The 23,580-nt window shown below is 44.4% G+C and overlaps 1 protein-coding gene across 1 annotated transcript in view; it reads right to left on the reverse strand.

Moving 5' to 3' along the window:
* Positions 1-23,580, reverse strand: part of NUP133 (nucleoporin 133) — a 212,839-nt gene that overhangs the window by 146,130 nt on the left and 43,129 nt on the right. The window contains exons 5-6 of the mRNA XM_077289140.1: positions 16,593-16,724; positions 859-1,029 (exon numbers count right to left, since the gene is read on the reverse strand). Of these exons, the coding sequence (XP_077145255.1) occupies positions 859-1,029; positions 16,593-16,724 (303 nt within the window). The remainder of the gene's footprint in view (positions 1-858; positions 1,030-16,592; positions 16,725-23,580) is intronic.

The raw sequence follows: 23,580 nt of genomic DNA on the forward strand, positions 1-23,580 counted from the left end.
GTCATCAGCGTACTCAGGACAAATTGCACAACATCTTTTGGGTCCAATTTCTCCTGTTACCCTTGGTAAAATAAAACAAATTGGAGCTGAAGTAAATTTTTTGTGAAAAAAAGTTAAATGTCCAGGTGTTTCACAGAAATTTTTGGAATTTTAAAAAAAAAATAAATAAAAAAAGGTGTTGTAAAATAATGAGAAATTGCTGGTCAACTTTTAACCCTTATAACTCCCTAACAAAAAAAATGTTAGTTCCAAAATTGTGCTGATGTAAAGGAGACTTGTGGGAAATGTTACTTATTAAGTATTTTGTGTGACATATCTCTGTGATTTAAGGGCATAAAAATTCAAAGTTGGAAAATTGCAACATTTTCAAAATTTTCGCCAAATTTCCGTTTTTTTCACAAATAAACGCAGGTAATATCAAAGAAGTTTTACCAATATCATGAAGTACTATATGTCACGAGAAAACAATGTCAGAATCATCAGGATCCGTTGAAGCATTCCAGAGTTATAACCTCAAAGGGACAGTAGTCAGAATTGTAAAAATTGGCCCGGTCATTAAAGAACCCTCAGGGGTAAAGGGGTTAAATAACTTAAATGTATGGACATCTATGGTTTGATTTATTTGCCTGTGGATTGGATGTATGGTTACCTACATCTGATTAGAATTTCATGTCAAAAGCGCCTTCAGAAAATAGATTTACTCAGAAAATTGGTGAGGTGTTCAATACTTATCTCACCCGCTGTTCATCTAGATATAGCTATAGCTAGGCCTAACAAACAGCATTTATACACCTCACGGCAACATAGTGACGCAAGGGATCAAGGGTTAACTCTGTAAAACGTATTACAAAAACTTACCGATGATTCTATTGAAGGAGATAAAATACCAAAAAGTGTGGAAACTCTGCGGCCAATTCCTGAGAGCATGCCTTGCCCCTGCTGCAAAAATCGTTGACAGATCTTTCCAGAAACATCTGGTATTAAACGAACATGTAGGTTCTTTTCAGATGACAATATATAACTGCCAGCCTGGAAATAAATAAATACCGTACATTTTATTTTATAACAATCGTGAGAAGACAAAATAATTGGCTTGTACCAATGAACCTCATATAGAGCTTGATAATACAGCCAACAAATACATTTTTCTCCTTATAGACGATTCTCAAACTTCAGAAGACGACAACGGCATTACTGCACTTGTGATATTGCTGTATATAATAAAAATGAGCAAAACATTGCAGGATCAAGTCCTATAAAAATACAAATAACTAAGCCATACAGTAAGGGAAAATATCAAATGTTTTTTGATCACCCAACCATACTTAGAAAAGGCAGTAAAAGGGCGACAAACATTTTATTTACCCAAAAATGGGGTAAATAATCAAGTCCACATACAGCCATGTAATAACAAAAGACACGTTCAGGGGCAGATTTTGAACACACAGCAATTATGTTGACCATTTCTCACAGCTAGACTGATCTTCATTTTTTTTTTGTGGGTGTGTCTTAGTATTTGGTCTTCTAACTACTTTCACACTTTATGTGGGAATCTTCTAGAAGAATGTACAATACGTATTGAGGCATTGTGATCTCTTAGGGGTGTATACTAATGCGACATGCAATTTACTACCATATATGCAGGGGTCCGTGATGCCTTACCAAGTTAGAGGTTTGGCTTACATTTCGTATTTTATCCGCATTGTAATAAAATGCATACAGCTTTTAATTGTTTTAAAAGGTTCATGCCTTTTTCTTGGTAGGTAGGTGTTGTAATTTTGTATTGTGATAGATCAAGACTATGGTTGCAGTGCTATTGAAAGAGGTTTGTTTTTTTTTTAGAACGTTTATTCTTAACCCCTTCGTGACTGAGCCCATTTACATTTTTGCGTTTGCTTTTCGCTCCCCTTCTTCCCAGAGCCATAACTTTTTTATTTCTCCCGTCAATATGGCCGTGGGTACTTTTCAATGACACCATTGGTTTTAACATATCGTGTACTCAAAACGGTAAAAAAAATTCCAAGCACAGTGAAATTGCAAAAAAAGTGCAATTCTACAATAGTTTTTTTGATTTTTTTTAGCATGTTCACCAAATGCTAAAACTGACCTGCCGATATGATTCTGTAGGTCATTACTGGTTAATAGACACCAAACATGTCTAGGTTTTTTTTTTTATTTCAGTTGTGAAAAAAAATCCAAAATTTGTTTAAAAAATAAATAAATAAAGTCATTTTCCGAGGCATGTGGCGTCTCCATTTTTTGTGATCTTGGGTTGGGTGAGGGCTTATTTTTTTTTGCGTGATGAGCTGACGTTTTTAAAGATACTATTTTAGTGCAGATACAATCTTTTGATCACCCGTTATAGCATTTTAATGCAACGTTGCGGCGACTAAAAAAAAATAAATTCTGGTGTTTTTAATTTTTTTCTCGTTACGCCGTTTAGCGATCGGGTTAATTATTTTTTTATATTGATAGATCGGGCGATTCTGAACGCAGCAATACCAAATATGTGTATGTACAGTATGTTTGATTTTATTATTTTATTTTGAATGGGGCGAAATGGGGGCGATTTGAACTTTTATATATTTTTAACCCCTTCACGACCTCTGCTGTACTATTACTGCGGAGTTCGGATCCCCTGGTTTGATGTAGGCTCCGGCACTATTAACTAGTTAAATGCCGCTGTCAAATGCTGACAGCGGCATTTAACCGGCGCTTCCGGCCAATGGGCCGGAAATGAGCGCATCGCTGACCCCCGTCACATGATCGGGGGTCAGCTATGCATCTGCATAGTAATCATAGAGGTCCTGGAGACCTCTATGGTTGCTGATGCCGGATTGCTGTGAGCGCCACCCTGTGGTCGGCGCTCATAGCAATGCAGGAATTCAGCTACATAGCAGCGATCTGATGATCGCTCCCATATAGCTGAGCCGATTGAGTTGTGCCAGCTTCTAGTCTCCCATGGAGGCTATTGAAGCATGGCAAAAGTAAAAAAAAAAAAAAAATGAAAAAAAAAAAAAAATATATATATATAAAAGTTTAAATCACCCCCTTTCGCCCCATTCAAAATAAAAAAAAAATAAAAATCAAACCTACACATATTTGGTATCGCTGCATTCAGAATTGCCCGATCAATAAAAAAAAAAAAGTTTAACCTGATCGCTAAACAGCGTAGTGAGAAAAAAAAATTAGAAACGCCAGAATTACGTTTTTTTTTTTGTCGCCGCGACATTGCATTAAAATGCAATAATGGGCGATCTGCACCAAAATGGTATCATTAAAAACGTCAGCTCAGCACGCAAAAAATAAGCCCTCACCTGACTCCAGATCACAAAAATGGAGACGCTACGGGTATTGGAAAATTGCGCAATTTTTAAAAAATTTTTAGCAAAGTTTGGCATTTTTTTTAACCACTTAGATAAAACGTAACCTAGACATGTTTGGTGTCTATGAACTGAATTTCCGGCACGAATGTCGGAAGTGTGCTTTAAATGCCACCGTCAGAATTTGACAGCAGCATTTAACGGGTTAACAGCCGTGGGCGGATCGCGCTTCCACCCGCGACTGTGCCGGGCACATGACAGCTGTTCAAAACAGTTGACGTGCCAGGAAAGATGTAGGGTCAGCGCTGGAGCCCACATCAAAGGGGGTGACACGACATGCGCAGTACTATGTCGTGAAGGGGTTAATAATGGAGGCAGGGTGAAGAGGGTGCAGTATATAAATTAAAATCTTACATACTTTTTGGTAGCCTTAATTGAATTGAATACACGATGGTATGATCATTTGTACTGCATACTACAATACAAAACTGCAGTTGTGGCAAGGCTTCACAGAAATAATAACATGGCAGCCTGCCTGCAAGTCTTTGCTACCTCATATGAGAGCAGCATGATGTAGCGAAAGACACCCTGAATCCAACGATATATCACAGTTTACTGTGTGCAGCTGTACTGACTCCGTTTTTAGTTGTAGGATGCAGAAAAGCTGAGAAAGAAGCCCGCCCATACCAGGCCATGTATTAAAAACTAGCTGTTTCCAGCCAGTTAACGCTCGGCACGCTCATTGCTATCTTATTAACGCTGCTAGTGATTAAAGGGAACCGGTCACCCCCTCGAACCGGTCACCCCCTCCCCCCCCCCAGGTGTTTTTAACTAAAAGAGCCACCCTTGTGCAGCAGTAATGCTGCATTCTGACAAGGTGGCTCTTTTAGTTCTGGGTGCTGTAACTGCCCAAATAATCAGTTTTATAATTTGTCCTAAATACCTTGTCTTCAGTCAAGGAGGCCGGCGTTTCCCCCCTGCTTCAGACGCCCCACAGCCGTCACTCAAATCTTCTTGGCGCCGGGCGCCGCCTCCTCAGCGCCGTTTTGAAAATAGCCGGCGCTCTTTTCTCCTGCCTTGGGCAGGCGCAGTGAGCGCTGCCCGTCCTCTATCCTCATATGCAGCCCAGCTGACTGCGCCTGTGCGGCCACCCTGCCTGTGAATCCCAGCCCCGCAGTGTCTTATGATTTATTCATACTACGGGGCTGGGATTCACAAGCAGGGCAGGCGCAGTCAGCTGGGCTGCATATGAGGAAAGACGGCCAGCGCTCACTGCGCCTGCACCAGGCAGGGGAAAAGAGCGTAGGCGCCGGCTATTTTCAAAACAGCGCTGAGGAGGCGGCGCCCAGCGCTGCCAAAAAGATTTGCGTGACGGCTGTGTGGCCTCTGAAGCAGGAGGGAAAGGCCGGCCTCCTTGACTGAAGACAAGGTATTTATAACAAATTATAAAACTGATTATTTCGGCAGTTACAGCACCCAGAACTAAAAGAGCCACCTTGTCAGAATGCAGCATTACTACTGCACAAGGTGGCTCTTTTAGTTAAAACCGCCTGGGGGGTGACAGGTTCCCTTTAACCCCTTCGCGCCACGCGCCGTACTAGTACTGCGCTGCCGTCACTGCATTTGTGCCAGCAGCAGTACTAGTACGGCGCACCGATCACCGCGGTGATCGGGTGCGGGTGTCAGCTGTATATGACAGCTGACACCCCGCAGCGATGCCCACGATCGGCGCTAGCTCTCTGCGCTCTCCCACAGGAGCAACGTGATGAGATCGCGTTGCTCCGGTGATCCGGAAGGAGTCCCCAGATCCAAGATGGCCGCGGGACTCCTTCCGGGTCATAAAATGACCTGGCTTGCCGGCGCCTGCAAGAGCTGCTGAGAGCAGGCGCCGGAAAGCCTCCCTACACTTGCCTGTCAGATCGTTGATCTGACAGAGTGCTATGCACACTGTCAGATCAACGATCTGATGTAATACAGTGATGTCCCACCCTGGGACAATAGTAGAAAGTTAAAAAAAAAAAAAAAATAAATCCCCAAAGAAAAAAAAAACATTTCCTAGTAAATCCATTTATGTAAATTAAAAAAAACAATAAGTGTACACATATTTGGTATCGCCGCGTCCGTAACGACCCACTCTATAAAACTATCCCACCAGTTAACCCCTTCAGTGAAAACCGCAAAAAAAAAAAAAAAATCCACAAGGCAAAAAACAACGCTTTATCATCATACAGGCGAACAAAAAGTGGAATAACACGCGATCAAAAAGACGCATATAAATAACCATGGTACCGCTGAAAACTTCATCTTGTCCCGCAAAAAAAAGCTGCCATACAGCATAATCAGCAGAAAAATAAAAAAGTTATAGCTCTCAGAATAAAGCGATGCAAAAACAATTATTTTTTTTTATAAAATAGTTTTTATTGTGTAAAAGCGCCAAAACATTAAAAAATTATATAAATGAGGTATCGCTGTAATCGTACTGACCTGAAGAATAAAGCTGCTTTATCAATTTTACCACACGTGGAACGCTATAAATGCCCCCCCCTAAAAGAATTTCAGGAATTGCTGGTTTTTGTTCATTCCGCCTCCCATAAATCGGAATAAAAAGCGATCAAAAAATGTCATGTGCCCGAAAATTTTACCAATAAAAACATCAACTCGTCCCGCAAAAAACAAGATCTCACATGACTCTGTGGACCAAAATATGGAAAAATTATAGCTCTCAAAATGTGGTGATGCAAAAACTATTTTTTCCAATAAAAAGCATCTTTTAGTGTGTGACGGCTGCCAATCATAAACATCCGCCAAAAAAAAAGCCATAAAAGTAAATCAAACCCCCCTTCATCACCCTCTTAGTTAGGGAAAAATAATAAAAAATTTTAAAAAATGTATTTATTTCCATTTTCCCATTAGGGTTAGGGTTGGGGTTGGGGTTTCAGTTAGAATTGGGGGGTTTCCACTGTTTAGGCACATCAGGGGCTCTCCAAACGCAACATGGCGTCTGATCTCAATTCCAGCCAATTCTGCTTTGAACAAGTAAAACAGTGCTCCTTCCCTTCCGAGCTCTGCCGTGCACCAAACAGTGGTTCCCCCCCATATATGGGGTATCAGCGTACTCAGCACAAATTGGACAACAACCTTTGTGGTCCAATTTCTCCTGTTACCCTTGGGAAAATAAAATGTGGGGGCTAAAATATCATTTTCGTGGAAAAAAAAATATTTTTTTATTTTCTCGGCTCTGCGTTATAAACTGTAGTGAAACACTTGTTGGTTCAAAGTTCTCACAACACATCTAGATAAGTTCCTTGGGGGGTCTAGTTTCCAATATGGGGTCACTTGTGGGGGGTTTCTACTGTTTAGGTACATCAGGGACTCTGCAAATGCAACATGACGCCTGCAGACCAATCCATCTAAGTCTGCATTTCAAACGGCGCTCCTTCTCTTCTGAGCTCTGCCGTGCGCCTAAACAGTGGTTTCCCCCCCATGTATGGGGTATCAGCGTACTCAGGACAAATTGGACAATAACTGTTGTGGTCCAATTTCTCCTGTTACCCTTGGGAAAAAAAAAATTGCGGGCTAAAACATCATTTTGTGGAAAGAAAAAATGATTTTTTAATTTTCACGGCGCTACACTCTAAACTTTAGTGAAACAATTGGGGGTTAAAAGTGCTCACCACACATCTAGATAAGTTCCTTAGGGGGTCTTCTTTCCAAAATGGGGTCACTTGTGGGGGGTTTCTACTGTTTAGGCACGTCAGGGGCTCTCCAAACGCGACATGGGTTCCGATCTCAATTCCAGCCAATTTTGCATTGAAAAGTCAAACGGCGCTCCTTCCCTTCCGAGCTCTGCCATGCGCTCAAACAGTGGTTTATCCCCATATATGAAGTATCAGCGTACTCAGGACAAATTGCACAACAACTTTTGTGGTCCAATTTATCCTGTTACCCTTGGGAAAATAAAAAATTTGGGGCGAAAAGATCATTTTTTGTGAAAATTAATGACATTTTTTTTACGGCTCTACATTGTAAACTTCTGTGAAGCACGTGGAGGTTCAAAGTGCTCACCACACATCTAGATAAGTTCCTTAGGGGGTCTACTTTCCAAAATGGTGTCACTTGTGGGGGTTTCCACTGTTTAGGCACGTCAGGGGCTCTCCAATCGGGACATGGGTTCCGATCTCAATTCCAGCAAATCTTGCATTGAAAAGTCAAATGGCGCTCCTTCCCTTCCGAGCTCTGCCATGCGCCCAAACATTGGTTTACCCCAACATGTGGGGTATCGGCGTACTCAGGACAAATTGTACAACGACTTTTGTGGTCCAATTTCTCCTGTTACCCTTGGTAAGATAAAACAAATTGGATCTGAAGTAAAAAATTTGTAAAAAAAAAGTTAAATATTCAATTTTTTTTTAAACATTCAAAAAATTCCTGTGATGCACCTGAAGGGTTAATAAAATTTTTGAATGTGGTTTTGAGTACCTTGAGGGGTGCAGTTTTTAGAATGGTGTCACTTTTGGGCATTTTCTGTCATATAGACCCCTCAAAGTCACTTCAAGTGTGAGGTGGTCCGTAAAAAAAATGGTTTTGCAAATTTAGTTGCAAAAATGAGAAATCGCTGGTCAACTTTTAACCCTTATAACTCCCTAACAAAAAAAAATTATGTTTCCAAAATTGTGCTGATGTAAAGCAGACATGTGGGAAATGTTGTTTATTAACTATATTATGTCATATAACTCTCTAATTTAAGGGCATTAAAACGAAAAATTTGAAAATTGCTAAATTTTCATAATTTTCGACAAATTTCTGTTTTTTTCACAAATAAATGCAAGTCATATCGAAGAAGTTTTACCACTATCATAAAGTACAATATGTCACAAGAAAATGTCAGAATCACCAGGATCTGTTGAAGCGTTTCAGAGTTATGACCTCATAAAGTGACAGTGGTCAGAATTGTAAAAATTGGCCCTGTCACTTAGGTGAAAACAGGCTTCGGGGTGAAGGGGTTAAACTAAAGTAAATAATGACAACATTCAATAGCGTTTACGCAGGTGGTAAATTAACTTAAAATGAAGTTAATAATAATCAGTAAAAATCTGAATAATACATTTTATTCACAGTGTAAAATCAAAAACAAACTGGATTCAGTAAGATGTGCGTTTTTTATTCATTCCATCATCTAAACAAATTTCATAACGAAACATAAATTAACCCCTTAACGACCGCCGATACGCCTTTTAACGGCGGCCGCTAAGGGTACTTAAACCACAGCGCCGTTAATTAACGGCGCTGTGGAAAAAGTGAATAGCGCCCCCCAGAGTCGGATTTTCTCTGGGGTCTCGGTTGCCGAGGGTAGCCGAGACCCCAGAGAACATGATTCGGGGGTTTTTTACCGACCCCCGAGTTGCGATCGCCGGTAATTAACCGTTTACCGGCGGTCGCAACAAAAAAAAAAAAAACGCGATTTGCCGTTTAATTTCTCTGTCCTCCGATGTGATCGCACATCGGAGGACAGAGAAATGTGGTCCCCGATGGCCCCCAATAGCCCCCCAATACTCACCTATCTCCCCCGGTGCTCCTCGTGTCTCCCCATGGGCGCCGCCATCTTTTTTCCGGGAAAAAATGGCGGGCGCACGCGCAGTGCGCCCGCCGCCCGGCACCCGGATGTTCTTTGGGGTCTCGGCTGCCGGGGGTAGCCGAGACCCCAAAGAACATGATCGGGGTCGATTTGCACCGACCCCTGCTTTGCGATCGCCGGTAATTAACAGTTTACCGGCGACCGCAAAAAAAAAAAAAAAAAAAAAAGCGATCAGTTATTTCTCTGTCCTCTGATGTGATCGCACATCAGAGGACAGAGAAATAGGGGGATTCGGGGACCCTATCATACTCACCCGGGGTCCCTGGGTCCTCTTCTGTCTTCTCCTGCCAGCCGGCTTTTTCATCATGGCGGGCGCATGCGCAGTGCGCCCGCCATCTGCTGCCATCTGCCGGCCGGCAGGAGAAGACAAGTTGGGGCTAAAATTAGGGTTAGGGTTAGGGTTAGGGTTAGAGTTAGGGTTAGGGTTAGAGTTAGGGTTGGGGCTAAATTTAGGGTTAGGGTTAGGGTTAGGCTACTTTCACACTAGCGTTTTTTGGCTTCCGTCGCAATGCGTCGTTGGAGAAAAAACGCATCCTGCAAAAGTGCTTGCAGGATGCGTTTTTTCTCCATTGGCTTGCATTAGCGACGCATTGCGACGGATTGCCACATGTCGCATCCGTCGTGCGACGGATGCGTCGTGCTTCGGCGGACCGTCGACACAAAAAAAACTACATGTAACTTTTTTGTGCGACGTCCCACATATTTCAGTGCCACGTGCCACGTATTTAAGTGACACGTGCCACGTATCAAAGTGCCACGTGCCACATATTTCAGTGCCACGTATCAAAGTGCCACGTATCAAAGTGCCACGTGCCACGTATCAAAGTGCCACGTGCCACGTATCAAAGTGCCACGTGCCACGTATCAAAGTGCCACGTGCCACATATTTCAGTGCCACGTGCCACGTATCAAAGTGCCACGTGCCACGTATCAAAGTGCCACGTGCCACATCTTTCAGTGCCACGTATTTAAGAGACACGTGCCACGTATCAAAGTGCCACGTGCCACATATTTCAGTGCCACGTGCCACGTATTTAAGTGACACGTGCCACGTATCAAAGTGCCACGTGCCACATATTTCAGTGCCACGTATCAAAGTGCCACGTGCCACGTATCAAAGTGCCACGTGCCACGTATCAAAGTGCCACGTGCCACATATTTCAGTGCCACGTGCCACGTATCAAAGTGCCACGTGCCACATCTTTCAGTGCCACGTGCCACGTATTTAAGTGACACGTGCCACGTATCAAAGTGCCACGTATCACGTATTTCAGTGCCACGTATTTAAGTGACACGTATCACGTATAAGTGCCACGTGTCACGTATTTAATTGCCACATATTTAAGTGCCACGTATCAAGATTTTCCATGGAGAACAGACACATCCAGAGATATGTCTGCTCTCCACGGCTGCAGCAACACACTGACAGGAGCCATAGTTCCTGTCGGTGTGTCACTGCGCATGCGCGAGCGAGTTTACCGGCGGTCATTGACCCCGGCACTCTCGCTTAACGGCAGTGCTGCGTGGGAAAGTTCAACGCAGCTGTACTGCTGTTAACCGAGACGCCGGAGTCATTGAACTCCGGAACAGTACGCGATACACTGCTAGGAGCTTCGCTCCTGGCAGTGTATCGCCGGAGAGCAGCCGATCGGCGTGGGACACTCGTTTTATGGATTCTGCGGACAGGGAGGTTGAATTTGGTTTATTATTTTTGGATTTTTTCCTGGAGGATCGAGGGCTTCGCCTACAAGTGTGCTGTTGGTGAGTATATACTCTGTGTTATATGTTGTATGTACTGTGTGTCATGTATGTGTATTGTGTGTAGGTGTTTTGTGTAACTTTACAATTGTGCTAAGTCGCCGGACACAGGGACAACTCTCCCATCCTAATACCGGATGGGAGTAGTAGTCCCATACGGCGACTTAGCACAATGGTGGCACTAGCGTCGCATGGGGACACACACACACACACACACACACACACACACACAGAAGGACTCCATGCTGCTTCACTGGGGGGCGGGGGCTTCCCTCTTCCTGTCCGACGTCACGTCCGGTCCTGGGTGTCAACCCCTCCGTACAAAGACGCCGACACCCAGGACAAAGGCGCTGTGTGTGGAAGGTAATATGGGGCCCTAGGGGGATACGCAGACACGCCGCTGCGTAAAGAATTGACATGTCAATTCTTTTTATGCCGGCGTGTTTGCAGACAAAAGCGCCGCGTTTTTTTGCGGTGTGTCTGAACGGCAAAGTGAATTTCTCATTCACTTTGCCGGCAGACGAAAATGACATTGCGCATTTTTGAAAAGCGCCCGCAAAATAGCGCTCAAAAATGCGCTATGTCTGAAAGTAGCCTAAGGCTTCTTTCACACTTGCGTCGGTACGGGGCGGTCGCAATGCGTCGGCCCGATGTACCGACGCACGTTGTGAAAATTGTGCACAACGTGGGCAGCGGATGCAGTTTTTCAACGCATCCGCTGCCCAGTCTATGTCCTGGGGAGGAGGGGGCAGAGTTACGGCCACGCATCCGCGGAAATGGCGGACGCGACGTACAAAAAAAAGGTTACATTGAACTTTTTTTGTGACGACGGGGGCTAAAGTTATGGTTAGGGTTGGGGCTAAAGTTAGGGTTGGGGCTAAAGTTAGGGTTAGAGTTGGGATTAGGGTTAGGGTTTGGATTAGGGTTGGGATTAGTGTTACGTTTGGGATTAGGGTTGGGATTAGGGTTAGGGTTGGGATTAGGGTTAGGGGTGTGTTGGATTTAGGGTTTTGATTAGGGTTATGGTTAGGGTTGAGATTAGGGCTGTTTTGGGGTTAGGGTTGTGATTATCGTTAGGGTTGTGATTAGGATTATGGATCGGGTTGAGATTAGGGTTAGGGCTGTGTTGGGGTTAGGGTTGGAGTTAGAATTGGGGGGTTTCCACTGTTTAGGTACATCAGGGGGTCTCCAAACACGACAGCCAATTTTGCGCTAAAAAAGTCAAATGGTACTCCCTCCCTTCTGAGCTCTGCCGTGCGCCCAAACAGTGGTTTACCCCCACATATGGGGCATCAGCGTACTCGGGATAAATTGGACAACAACTTTTGGGGTCCAATTTCTCCTGTTACCCTTGTGAAAATAAAAACTTGGGGGCTAAAAATCTTTTTTGTTGGAAAAAAATATATTTTTTTATTTTCACTACTCTGCATTATAAATTTCTGTGAAGCACTTGAGCTTTCAAAGTTCTCACCACATATCTAGATAAGTTCCTTAGGGGGTCTAGTTTCCAAAATTTGGTCACTTGTGGGGGTTTCTACTGTTTAGGTACATTAGGGGTCTGCAAACGCAACATAACGCCCGCAGACAATTCTATCAAAGTCTGCATTGCAAAATGGCGCTCCTTCCCTTCCGAGCTCTGCCGTGCGCCCAAACAGTGGTTTACCCCCACATATGGGGTACCAGCATACTCAGGACAAATTGGACAACAACTTTTGGGGTCCAATTTCTCTTGTTACCCTTGTGAAAATAAAAACTTGGGGGCTAAAAAATCTTTATTGTTAAAAAATATATATTTTTTATTTTCACGACTCTGCATTATAAACTTCTGTGATGCACTTGGGCATTCAAAGTTCTCACTACACATCTAGATAAGTTCCATGGGGGGTCTAGTTTCCAAAATGGGGTCACTTTTGGGGGGTTTCTGCTGTTTAGGCACATCAGGGGCTCTCCAAACGCGACATGGCGTCCGATCTCAATTCCAGTCAATTTTGCATTGAAAAGTCAAATGGCGCTCCTTTGCTTCCGAGCTCAGCCATGCGCCCAAACAGTGGTTTACCCCCACATATGGGGTGTCGGCGTACTCAAGACAAATTGTACAACAGCTTCTGGGGTCCATTTTCTCCTGTTACCCTTGGTAAAATAAAAATTTGGAGGCAAAAAGATCATTTTTGTAGAAAAAATGCGATTTTTTTATTTTCACGGCTCTACGTTATAAACTTCTGTGAAGCACCTGGGGGTTTAAAGTGCTCACCACACATCTAGATAAGTTCCTTAAGGGGTCTAGTTTCCAAAATGGTGTCATATGTGGGGGGTCTCTACTGTTTAGGCACATCAGCGGCTCTCCAAACGTGACATGGCGTCCGATCTCAATTCCAGCCAATTCTACATTGAAAAAGTAAAACGACACTCCTTCTCTTCCAAGCTCTGCGGTGCGCCCAAACAGTGGTTTACCCCCATATATGGGGTATCGACGTACTCAGGAGAAATTGCACAACAACTTTTGTGGTCTAATTTCTCCTGTTACCCTTGTGAAAATAAAAATTTGGGGGCAAAAAGATCATTTTTGTAGAAAAAATGAGATTTTTTATTTTCACGGCTCTACGTTATAAACTTCTGTGAAGCACTTGGGGGTTCAAAGTGCTCACCACACATCTAGATAAGTTCCTTGGGGGGTCTAGTTTCCAAAATGGTATCACTTGTGGGGGGTTTCCACTGTTTAGGCACATCAGGGACTCTCCAAACGCGACATGGCATCCGATCTCAATTCCAGCCAATTCTGCATTGAAAAAGTCAAACCGTGCTCCTTCACTTCCAAGCTCTGCGGTGCGCCCAAACAGTGGTTTACCTCCACATATGGGGTATCGACGTACTCAGGAGAAATTGCACAACAACTTTTGTGGTCTAATTTCTCCTGTTACCCTTGTGAAAATAAAAATTTTGGGGCAAAAAGATCATTTTTGTAGAAAAAATGAGATTTTTTATTTTCACGGCTCTACGTTATAAACTTCTGTGAAGCACTTGGGGGTTCAAAGTGCTCACCACACATCTAGATAAGTTCCTTGGGGGGTCTAGTTTCCAAAATGGTATCACTTGTGGGGGGTTTCCACTGTTTAGGCACATCAGGGACTCTCCAAACGCGACATGGCATCCGATCTCAATTCCAGCCAATTCTGCATTGAAAAAGTCAAACGGTGCTCCTTCACTTCCAAGCTCTGCGGTGCGCCCAAACAGTGGTTTACCTCCACATATGGGGTATCGACGTACTCAGGAGAAATTGCACAACAACTTTTGTGGTCTAATTTCTCCTGTTACCCTTGTGAAAATAAGAATTTGTGGGCGAAAAAATCATTTTTGTGAAAACAAATGCGATTTTTTATTTTCACGGCTCTACGTTATAAACTTCTGTGAAGCACTTGGGGGTTCAAAGTGCTCACCACACATCTAGATAAGTTCCTTGGGGGGTCTAGTTTCCAAAATGGTGTCACTTGTGGGGGGTTTCCACTGTTTAGGCACATTAGGGGCTCTCCAAACGCGACATGGCGTCCGATCTCAATTCCAGCCAATTCTGCATTGAAACAGTCAAACGGTGCTCCTTCACTTCCAAGCTCTGCGGTGCGCCCAAACAGTGGTTTACCTCCACATATGGGGTATCGGCGTACTCAGGAAAAATTGCACAACAAAATTTGTGGTTAAATTTCTGTTTTTACACTTGTGAAAATTAAAAAAAATGGTTCTGAAGTAAAATGTTTGCAAAAAAAAGTAAAATGTTAATTTTTTTCTTCCACATTGTTTTAGTTCCTGTGAAGTACGTAAAGGGTTAATAAACTTCTTGAATGTGGTTTTGAGCAGCTTGAGGGGTGCAGTTTTTAGAATGGTGTCACACTTGGTTATTTTCTATCATATAGACCCCTCAAAATCACTTCAAAGGTGATGTGGTCCCTAAAAAAAACATGGTGTTGTAAAAATGAGAAATTGCTGGTCAACTTTTAACCCTTATAACTCCCTAACAAAAAAAAAAATTGTTTCCAAAATTGTGCTGATGTAAAGTAGACATGTGAGAAATGTTATTTATTAACTATTTTTTGTGACATATCTCTCTGATTTAAGGGCATAAAAATACAAAGTTTGAAAATTGCAAAATTTTAAAAATTTTCGCCATATTTCCATTTTTTTCATAAATAATCGCAAGTAATATCGAAGAAATGTTACCACTAACTTGAAGTACAACATGTCACGAAAAAACAATCTCAGAATCAGCGGGATCCGATAAAGCGTTCCAGAGTTATAACCTCATAAAGTGACACTGGTCAGAATTGTAAAAATTGGCTCGGTCATTAAGTACCAAATTGGCTCTGTCACTAAGGGGTTAAGTAAAAATTTCTCTGTAAACACAATTAAATGTATAGTCATTTTCAAAGATCTTTCCTTGACTTCTACCAGGTACAATTTGAACGGAAAGACCTTTGGTGGGATTATGTGTGGGAATGGGGTGGGGGGCGGGATTATGTGTCGTGATGTGGTGGGGGGCGGGATTATGTGTCGTGATGTGGTGGGGGGGCGGGATTGTGTGTCGTGATGTGGTGGGGGGGATTATGTGAGGTAATGTGGTGGGGGGGCGGGATTGTTTGTGGTAATGTAGTGGGGGCGGGATTTTCTGTGGTAATGTGGTGGGGGGGGCGGGATGTGTGTTGATGTGGGGCGGGATTGTGTGTCGTAATGTAGTGGGGGCAGGATTGTGTGTGGTAATGTAGTGGGGGCGGGATTATGTGTGGTAATGGGGTGGGGGGCGGGATTGTGTGTGGTGATGTGGTGGGATTGTGCGTGGTGATGTGTTGGGGGGACGGGATTATGTGTGGTGATGTGGTGGGATTGTGCGTGGTGATGTGTTGGGGGCGGGATTATGTGTGGTGATGGGGAGGGATTGTGCGCGGTGATGTGTTGGGGGGACGGGATTATGTGTGGTGATGTGGTGGGATTGTGCGTGGTGATGTGTTGGGGGCGGGATTATGTGTGGTGATGGGGAGGGATTATGTGTGGGGATGTGGTGGGGGGGCGGGATTGTGTGTGGTGATGTGGTGCGGATTGTGTGTGGTGATGTGTTGGGGGGGCGGGATTATGTGTGGTGATAAGGTGGGGGGCAGAGCTACTGTGCAGGGGGCGGGATTAGTGAGTAATCACGATGCTATATATATATATATATATATATATATATATATATATATATATATATATATATATATATATATATATATATATATATATATTGTCTATGACAGTGAGACGCTTTTCACAGGAGGGGACGGAGTCAGACTTTGCAAGTTCTCCAATGATAATGTTCTAGTGATAAAATGTTCATTATAACTTAACAGCACACAGTATGACATGTGACACATCATTGAATTCTGTGTTTTAAGCCCTACTTCAGGCCATCCTCAGATTACATAGCAAAAACCTGCTAACAGATTCCCTTTAAGGATCCGGTTGCCTTGGCAACCCATTGGCACCTTATTGGAGCCTGAAATGGCACTCTCCCGGGGCAACACACCTCAAATGCCAGGGTTAGAGATTGATAGTGCCATTTAAGGGGCTAGCAGTGATTGGCGCACAGCTCAAATCTCTGATGTTACAGGACGGTTCACAGTGTATAACCCAGCCAGCATCTGCCAAGCATGGAGTGTGCTCAGCTTCTTAGCCCGATCCATACACTACCAGAAGACAGTGTATAACCCAGTACGTTCAACATCTGCAAGAAATAAAAGCGTTTGCAATGCTAATCACAATTATTGTTGTTTTTTTTCATATCTAATGTGTAGCCTTCGGAAAAAATTTTCAAGATTTTATTTTATATATTTTTATATTTTTAAACAGTATCTTACCTTTACAGCAGTTAAAAATGAACAGACATTATCTCCCAAATCAGCAAAAGCTTCTGTGTAAAATTCTTCATGTGCAAGACTTGGCCAATAACGGATTGATCCTTCACGTGTAGCCGCCATAACTGCAAGTGACTATGCAAAAACATTACATTTTCACATGATCGAAAAAACAAAGTGTTCAGACAAAGTGAGTGCAGAAGAGCGAGACAGGGCATGGCAATCAATGCTCATCAAATTCATGACAAATGGCAGCATTTGCTATGGCACAAATCTTACTCCAGCACCAACTAGAGTAGGATTTGTGAGGAGATGCACATAGAGGTGGCACACTATTTGTCTGGTGATCAGGAATGTCTGACTCCAGCACATCTACTTATCAAGACGTGCATGAACCATGTCGGTCTTGATGAACAGGACCCTATGTCTTCATAGACATCTGACACTACATGATCTATTGTCCAGCATGCGATACATATATCCTTTAGCGTTAGGGTGGAGTGAAGCAGGGAGACATGAAGGAGGAAAGGATATGCTGTCCTGTAATTTAGAGAAGCAAAAATAACAATATTCAGGGTAACTGGCAATAGAGAAGTACTGAGGAGTACTAGATGACTGCATGCGAGACTGGCTTACATAAGATTTACACACAGGTGATAAATCATATTATAATTGAACAATTTACATAGGAGTTTTACCATTTTTAAAAACGTTCAGAAGCACCCTGCTGCATCATTGCATGAATGTTAGCTATAAAGCAACATTTAAATATTATTCTGACTGCAAGACGTTATCAATTTAGTTATGGGCAGCATGGTGGTTCTGTGGTTAGCACTGAGCACTTGAGCGAGGCCGCGTACATCTAGTCGGCATGTAATTGCATGTATGCAAGTTGCATACTTGTGGCCACGTGCTTGCCTGCTCCTGATGCCAGAGAATCCTGTGCTGTGAGAGGTCACAAGTTTTTAATCAATTTGAAAAAACTGACCGTCACATCCATACATAGACTAAGTGTGAACAGGTGCTGAACCTAGAGTAACCAACTCATATACAGTCAAGTAAAAAAGGCAGCACACTGCAGCGCTAAGACATGCAAACATGAAACATGAAAACTGAACTGCAATACTGCACTAGAAATATGAAAAATGAGAGCGTTTAGCGCATAAAAATGGCCAATTTTATGTGTACCTGATAGCCCCTTTACGGCATTTACGTTGGTTACTCTAGGTTCAGCACCTGTTCACACTTAGTCTATGTATGGATGTGACGGTCAGTTTTTTCAAATATATTATTTAGCCTTCTGACTGAGCACTCCGCCTCCTAGCCTCAGGTGTTTTAATTACAGCAGGTCCAGTACCCCTCCACAGAGTGAGAGAATATGAGTCTAGGAAGAGGTTTTTCACAGGTACCCATTCACATGGAGACGTTTATTCTCAGCGAGGTAGGTAAGCGTAGGACCTGATATAAGAGAGATGCCGTAAAGGGGCTATCAGGTACACATAAAATTGGCCATTTTTATGCGCTAAACGCTCTCATTTTTCATATTTCTAGTGCAGTATTGCAGTTCAGTTTTCATGTTTCATGTTTGCATGTCTTAGCGCTGCAGTGTGCTGCCTTTTTTACTTGACTGTATATGAGTTGGTTACTCTAGGTTCAGCACCTGTTCACACTTAGTCTATGTATGGATGTGACGGTCAGTTTTTTCAAATATATTATTTAGCCTTCTGACTGAGCACTCCGCCTCCTAGCCTCAGGTGTTTTAATTACAGCAGGTCCAGTACCCCTCCACAGAGTGAGAGAATATGAGTCTAGGAAGAGGTTTTTCACAGGTACCCATTCACATGGAGACGTTTATTCTCAGCGAGGTAGGTAAGCGTAGGACCTGATATAAGAGAGATGCCGTAAAGGGGCTATCAGGTACACATAAAATTGGCCATTTTTATGCGCTAAACGCTCTCATTTTTCATATTTCTAGTGCAGTATTGCAGTTCAGTTTTCATGTTTCATGTTTGCATGTCTTAGCGCTGCAGTGTGCTGCCTTTTTTACTTGACTGTATATGAGTTGGTTACTCTAGGTTCAGCACCTGTTCACACTTAGTCTATGTATGGATGTGACGGTCAGTTTTTTCAAATATATTATTTAGCCTTCTGACTGAGCACTCCGCCTCCTAGCCTCAGGTGTTTTAATTACAGCAGGTCCAGTACCCCTCCACAGAGTGAGAGAATATGAGTCTAGGAAGAGGTTTTTCACAGGTACCCATTCACATGGAGACGTTTATTCTCAGCGAGGTAGGTAAGCGTAGGACCTGATATAAGAGAGATGCCGTAAAGGGGCTATCAGGTACACATAAAATTGGCCATTTTTATGCGCTAAACGCTCTCATTTTTCATATTTCTAGTGCAGTATTGCAGTTCAGTTTTCATGTTTCATGTTTGCATGTCTTAGCGCTGCAGTGTGCTGCCTTTTTTACTTGACTGTATATGAGTTGGTTACTCTAGGTTCAGCACCTGTTCACACTTAGTCTATGTATGGATGTGACGGTCAGTTTTTTCAAATATATTATTTAGCCTTCTGACTGAGCACTCCGCCTCCTAGCCTCAGGTGTTTTAATTACAGCAGGTCCAGTACCCCTCCACAGAGTGAGAGAATATGAGTCTAGGAAGAGGTTTTTCACAGGTACCCATTCACATGGAGACGTTTATTCTCAGCGAGGTAGGTAAGCGTAGGACCTGATATAAGAGAGATGCCGTAAAGGGGCTATCAGGTACACATAAAATTGGCCATTTTTATGCGCTAAACGCTCTCATTTTTCATATTTCTAGTGCAGTATTGCAGTTCAGTTTTCATGTTTCATGTTTGCATGTCTTAGCGCTGCAGTGTGCTGCCTTTTTTACTTGACAAGTTTTTAATCAGAGTGACTGCAAACTTCCAGCTCAAGCCTGGACAACCACTTTGAGGGCTGTCCCACACGTCCAGATAATTCCGGTACCGGAAAAAAAATCGGTACCGGAGTTATCCGTGTCCCCGTGAGCTCACATAGGCCATACGTGCGGCACACGTGTGCCGAGTGGGTACCACACGGAGCGTGCAGGAGACAGCGCTAAAGTTTAGCGCTGTCCCCTGCATCGTGCTGAAGCCGCGATTCATATCTTCTGTGCAGCAGCGTTTGCTGCATAGAAGATATGAATAATAGTGTTTAAAAGAAAGATCTATCTGTCCCCCCGCCCTCCCACCCCCTGTGCGCCCCCCCGCTGTTCTGAAAATACTCACCCGCTTCCCTTGTTGGCTGTCGCTGCTTCCTGTCCTGGCCGCGCACATTCTACTGTATGCGGTCACGTGGGGCCGCTCATTTACAGTCATGAATAGGCGGCTCCACCCCTATGGGAGGTGGAGCCACATATTCATGAATCTAATCAGCGGCCCCACGTGACCGCATACAGTAGAAGGTGGCGGTGCGCGGACAGGACACTGCGAGGGAGGTGGGTGAGTATTTTCAGAACAGCGGGGGGGGGGGGGGGGGGGGGGCGCACAGGGGGTGGGGGGACGGGGGATAGATAGATCTTGCTTTTAAACACTATTATTCATATCTTCTATGCAGCAAACGCTGCTGCACAGAAGATATGAATCGCGGCTTCAGCACCATGTGGGGGGGACAGCGCTTACTGGAGCGCTGTCTCCTGCACGCCACACGGAGAAAGTCTGTGTGCGGTACGTGTTTTACAAGGACCCATTGCCTCTAATGGGTCCGTGTAATACGTGCGCTCAGACGAACACTGACATGTCTCCGTGTTTGGCACACGGAGACACGGTTCGCAAAAAATCAATGACATCTGCACAGATGCATTGATTTTAATGTGTCTACGTGTGTCAGTGGCTCCGGTACATGAGGAAACTGTCACCTCACGTACCGGAGCCACTGACGTGTGAAACCGGCCTAAGAGGGTTTTTACAGGCACAATGAAAAAAAAAATTATTTGGCTGCCCCTTAACGAATCCTTAAATCCACTCATTACCTTTATTTTTCATGTTTTGCTCCTCGTCTCCCGATTTCTCAAGACTACATTGCCCAAGAGGCAAAACTGAATCTGTCCCAAAGTCCACACACTCCCACTCTCAGTCCTCTCAGCTTACAAAGCGACTTCCTGAGACTCCTATATGGTCTCAAGATGGAGACATTGCTGGAGATAATATCCCCAATATTCCTATCAAGTCACCTAATATGTGCTATCCTGAGAACCTCTGCAGTTAATGTTAAGATGCTGGCACTGGCTAGCTCAGTGCACTGTAGGGGAGCAATGAGTCATATAATGAAGCCACTTATTAAAATGTAATATACTACTCTGGAATGCCCAGCACCATCACTTCTGGCCATAGTCACAAGTTGCTAAAGATCACTTACTCGGTGGAGAACCTGCACTGCTTCTGTGACTTCACTACTTCTGTGACTTCACTACTAGCGATAAGACATTATTCGAGCAAGCTCAGGTGCTAAACAAGCGTCTTCAGCATCCTCGAAAAATAAGTTCGAGTCCCCGTCGCTGCCTCTCGCGGCTGGTAGACATCCGTAATACATGCAGAGATTGGCTATTAGTCGCAAAGCATGCAGTCGGGGGGAAATCACATTTTTCAAGCATGCCGAAGACACTCTTAGCACTCGAGCATGCAGAGGATTACAGATCACATAACCCCTACCCCACCCCACATTACATCACCTTTCAGAACACAGTGCTGACTGTTCAAAGCACAGACAGTAAGGATATGTGCATACGTTGAGTATTTGATTGCAGAAAATTCTGCAACGTCTCTGCATCTCTAGGAATTGGTTGGCAGCAAAAGCGCAACAGAAAATATGTGTTTTTTAATGCGTTTTTGTACAGCAATCAATACTTTTTGGAGCTAAATAAAGATATTTGAAAAAAGGAAAAAAAAAAAGGTTTGTGGTGTAATTTCCTTGTTCGACACCTTTTTCATGCTTATTTGCCCCCTCTCAGGCTAAAAATACTGCCCCAGAAATGGGACTTCATATCTGAAGTATCAATTCTGGCACTTAGGCCAGGCTCTTCCTAGTGCCCTCACATCGGGGTAATGGGATTAGGGGTTAGTGTCAGCAGCTGTCACTGGCACCAAGCCCAAAGTTTAGTAGTTTAGATGTGTCAGCCAGATACTTTCATAACTAAACCTGTAAGTAAGAAGTAAAATAAACACACACACAGTATATAAAATCGTGTCGCTGGCTGCGGTGTAGAGCAGTCAGATCAGTTGGTGTGACTGCTCTACAAGTGATACGAATCTTTGAGGGACAGTATGGATTACGGCGGACAGGTGAGGGATATGGTGGTTTATTATTTTTTCTCTTTTCCAGGTGACATGGGCATGCCAGTGTTTTCTGGGCCGTCACACAGATAGATGACAGCGTGGGAAGCACCATAGGAAGTCCATAAAAACGCAAACAAAAACTCAGCAAACCTGCAACATTTTTATACCTGCATTTTTGCTGCGGATTTGACTTACTCCATTCAAGTCAACGGGTGAAACACGCTAAAAATCCAAAGCATTGACATGCTGCAGAATAAAAAGCACTGCAAATATTCAAAGGAAAATTACTGAACATGTGGACAGCACTTCAGGATTCTCACTGAAGTAACCCCTTCCCGACCTGTGACGCCACATAGGCATTATGAAAGTCGGTGCCAATCCGACCTGTGACGCCTATGTGGCGTCATGGCGGGATTGAATTCCTGCGGGTCGGGTAACCGGGGTCACTGAAAAGTCACCCGACCCGCAGGTACAGGGGGACCTGTACTTGACCCCAGGGGCTACGATCGCTCCGTGAGACCTTTTTGTCACCCACTCCAGATCTGATTGGAGCTAGCTCTCCAATCAGATGTGGAGGGGCGGAGTAAAGTATGGCTGCCTTCGTTCTCCAGCCTCATCTTGTCCGTGGAAGCTTGAGAACGAGGTGCCTGCTTTCTGCCCTGCCACCAACTCACAGCGATTGTCACCGCCGCCTGCTGCTGCAATCCGGTACTCCCCTCTGCTGTCTGATTCCACCTCCACTCCCTCCCAACCTCCGCTCCCTGCCCCCCCCCCCCGATCACCCCCCTGCTGCTGCATCGCTTCAGCCCCCTGCGCCTGACAGCCCCCTTCCTGCCCCCGGTAATCACCCCTCCGCCCCAGTTATCACCCCAATCACCCCCTGATCACCCCCCCCCCCCCGCTGCTGGTTCCATCTCTGCCTCCATCTGCTGCATTTCCTCAGTTCCCCATGCCTGACAGCCCCCTCCTGCCCCCCTGTGATCGCCCCCCCCCAGCTGCTGCTGCCGATTCCATCTCTGCCTCCACCTGCTGCATCTCCTCATCCACCCCCCCCTGCGCCTGACAGCCCCCTCCTGCCCCCGGTGTTCACCCCCTCCCTGCTGCCGGCTCCATCTCCACCTCCGTCTGCTGCTACATCTCCTCAGCCCGCCTCCCCCGCACCTGACAGCCCCCTCCAGCCCCCCCATGCCTGAGAGCCCCCTCCTGCATTAGAAAGTTTCACCAAACACTCGCACATACACACTATAATACAGTTTAGGTTTTACACACACACAATGTCCCGCTCATCCCAGTCACAAAGGGTGTACTCAGCAGAGGAGGCATATTCCTTTATTGCCTCCGAAGCTGATAGTGAGGAAGAGGACCCCACTTTTCTGTATTCCGCCCACTCTTCCTCCTCCAGTGACACGGACTCGCCACCCCCAAGATGTCGCAGGACGAGAAAACGTCCGGAGCCCAGGGAAGAAGAGCCGGAGCCAAGACTAAGTAACCCCCAACCTAGTGCTAGTCACGCCCAACCTAGCACTAATGCCCCCACCTGGACCCCCGTCCCTGAAAATGTTGCTCCACGGATTCCTGATTTCATTCCCCAATCAGGAATCCAGTTCGAGACTGCCAACCTCAGGGAAATAGACTTTTTCAAAGTCTATTTCTCAGAGTCAATTGTCAATCTTA

Source organism: Ranitomeya variabilis, chromosome 2, assembly GCF_051348905.1.
Source record: "Ranitomeya variabilis isolate aRanVar5 chromosome 2, aRanVar5.hap1, whole genome shotgun sequence".
NCBI classification, from domain to species: domain Eukaryota; kingdom Metazoa; phylum Chordata; class Amphibia; order Anura; family Dendrobatidae; genus Ranitomeya; species Ranitomeya variabilis.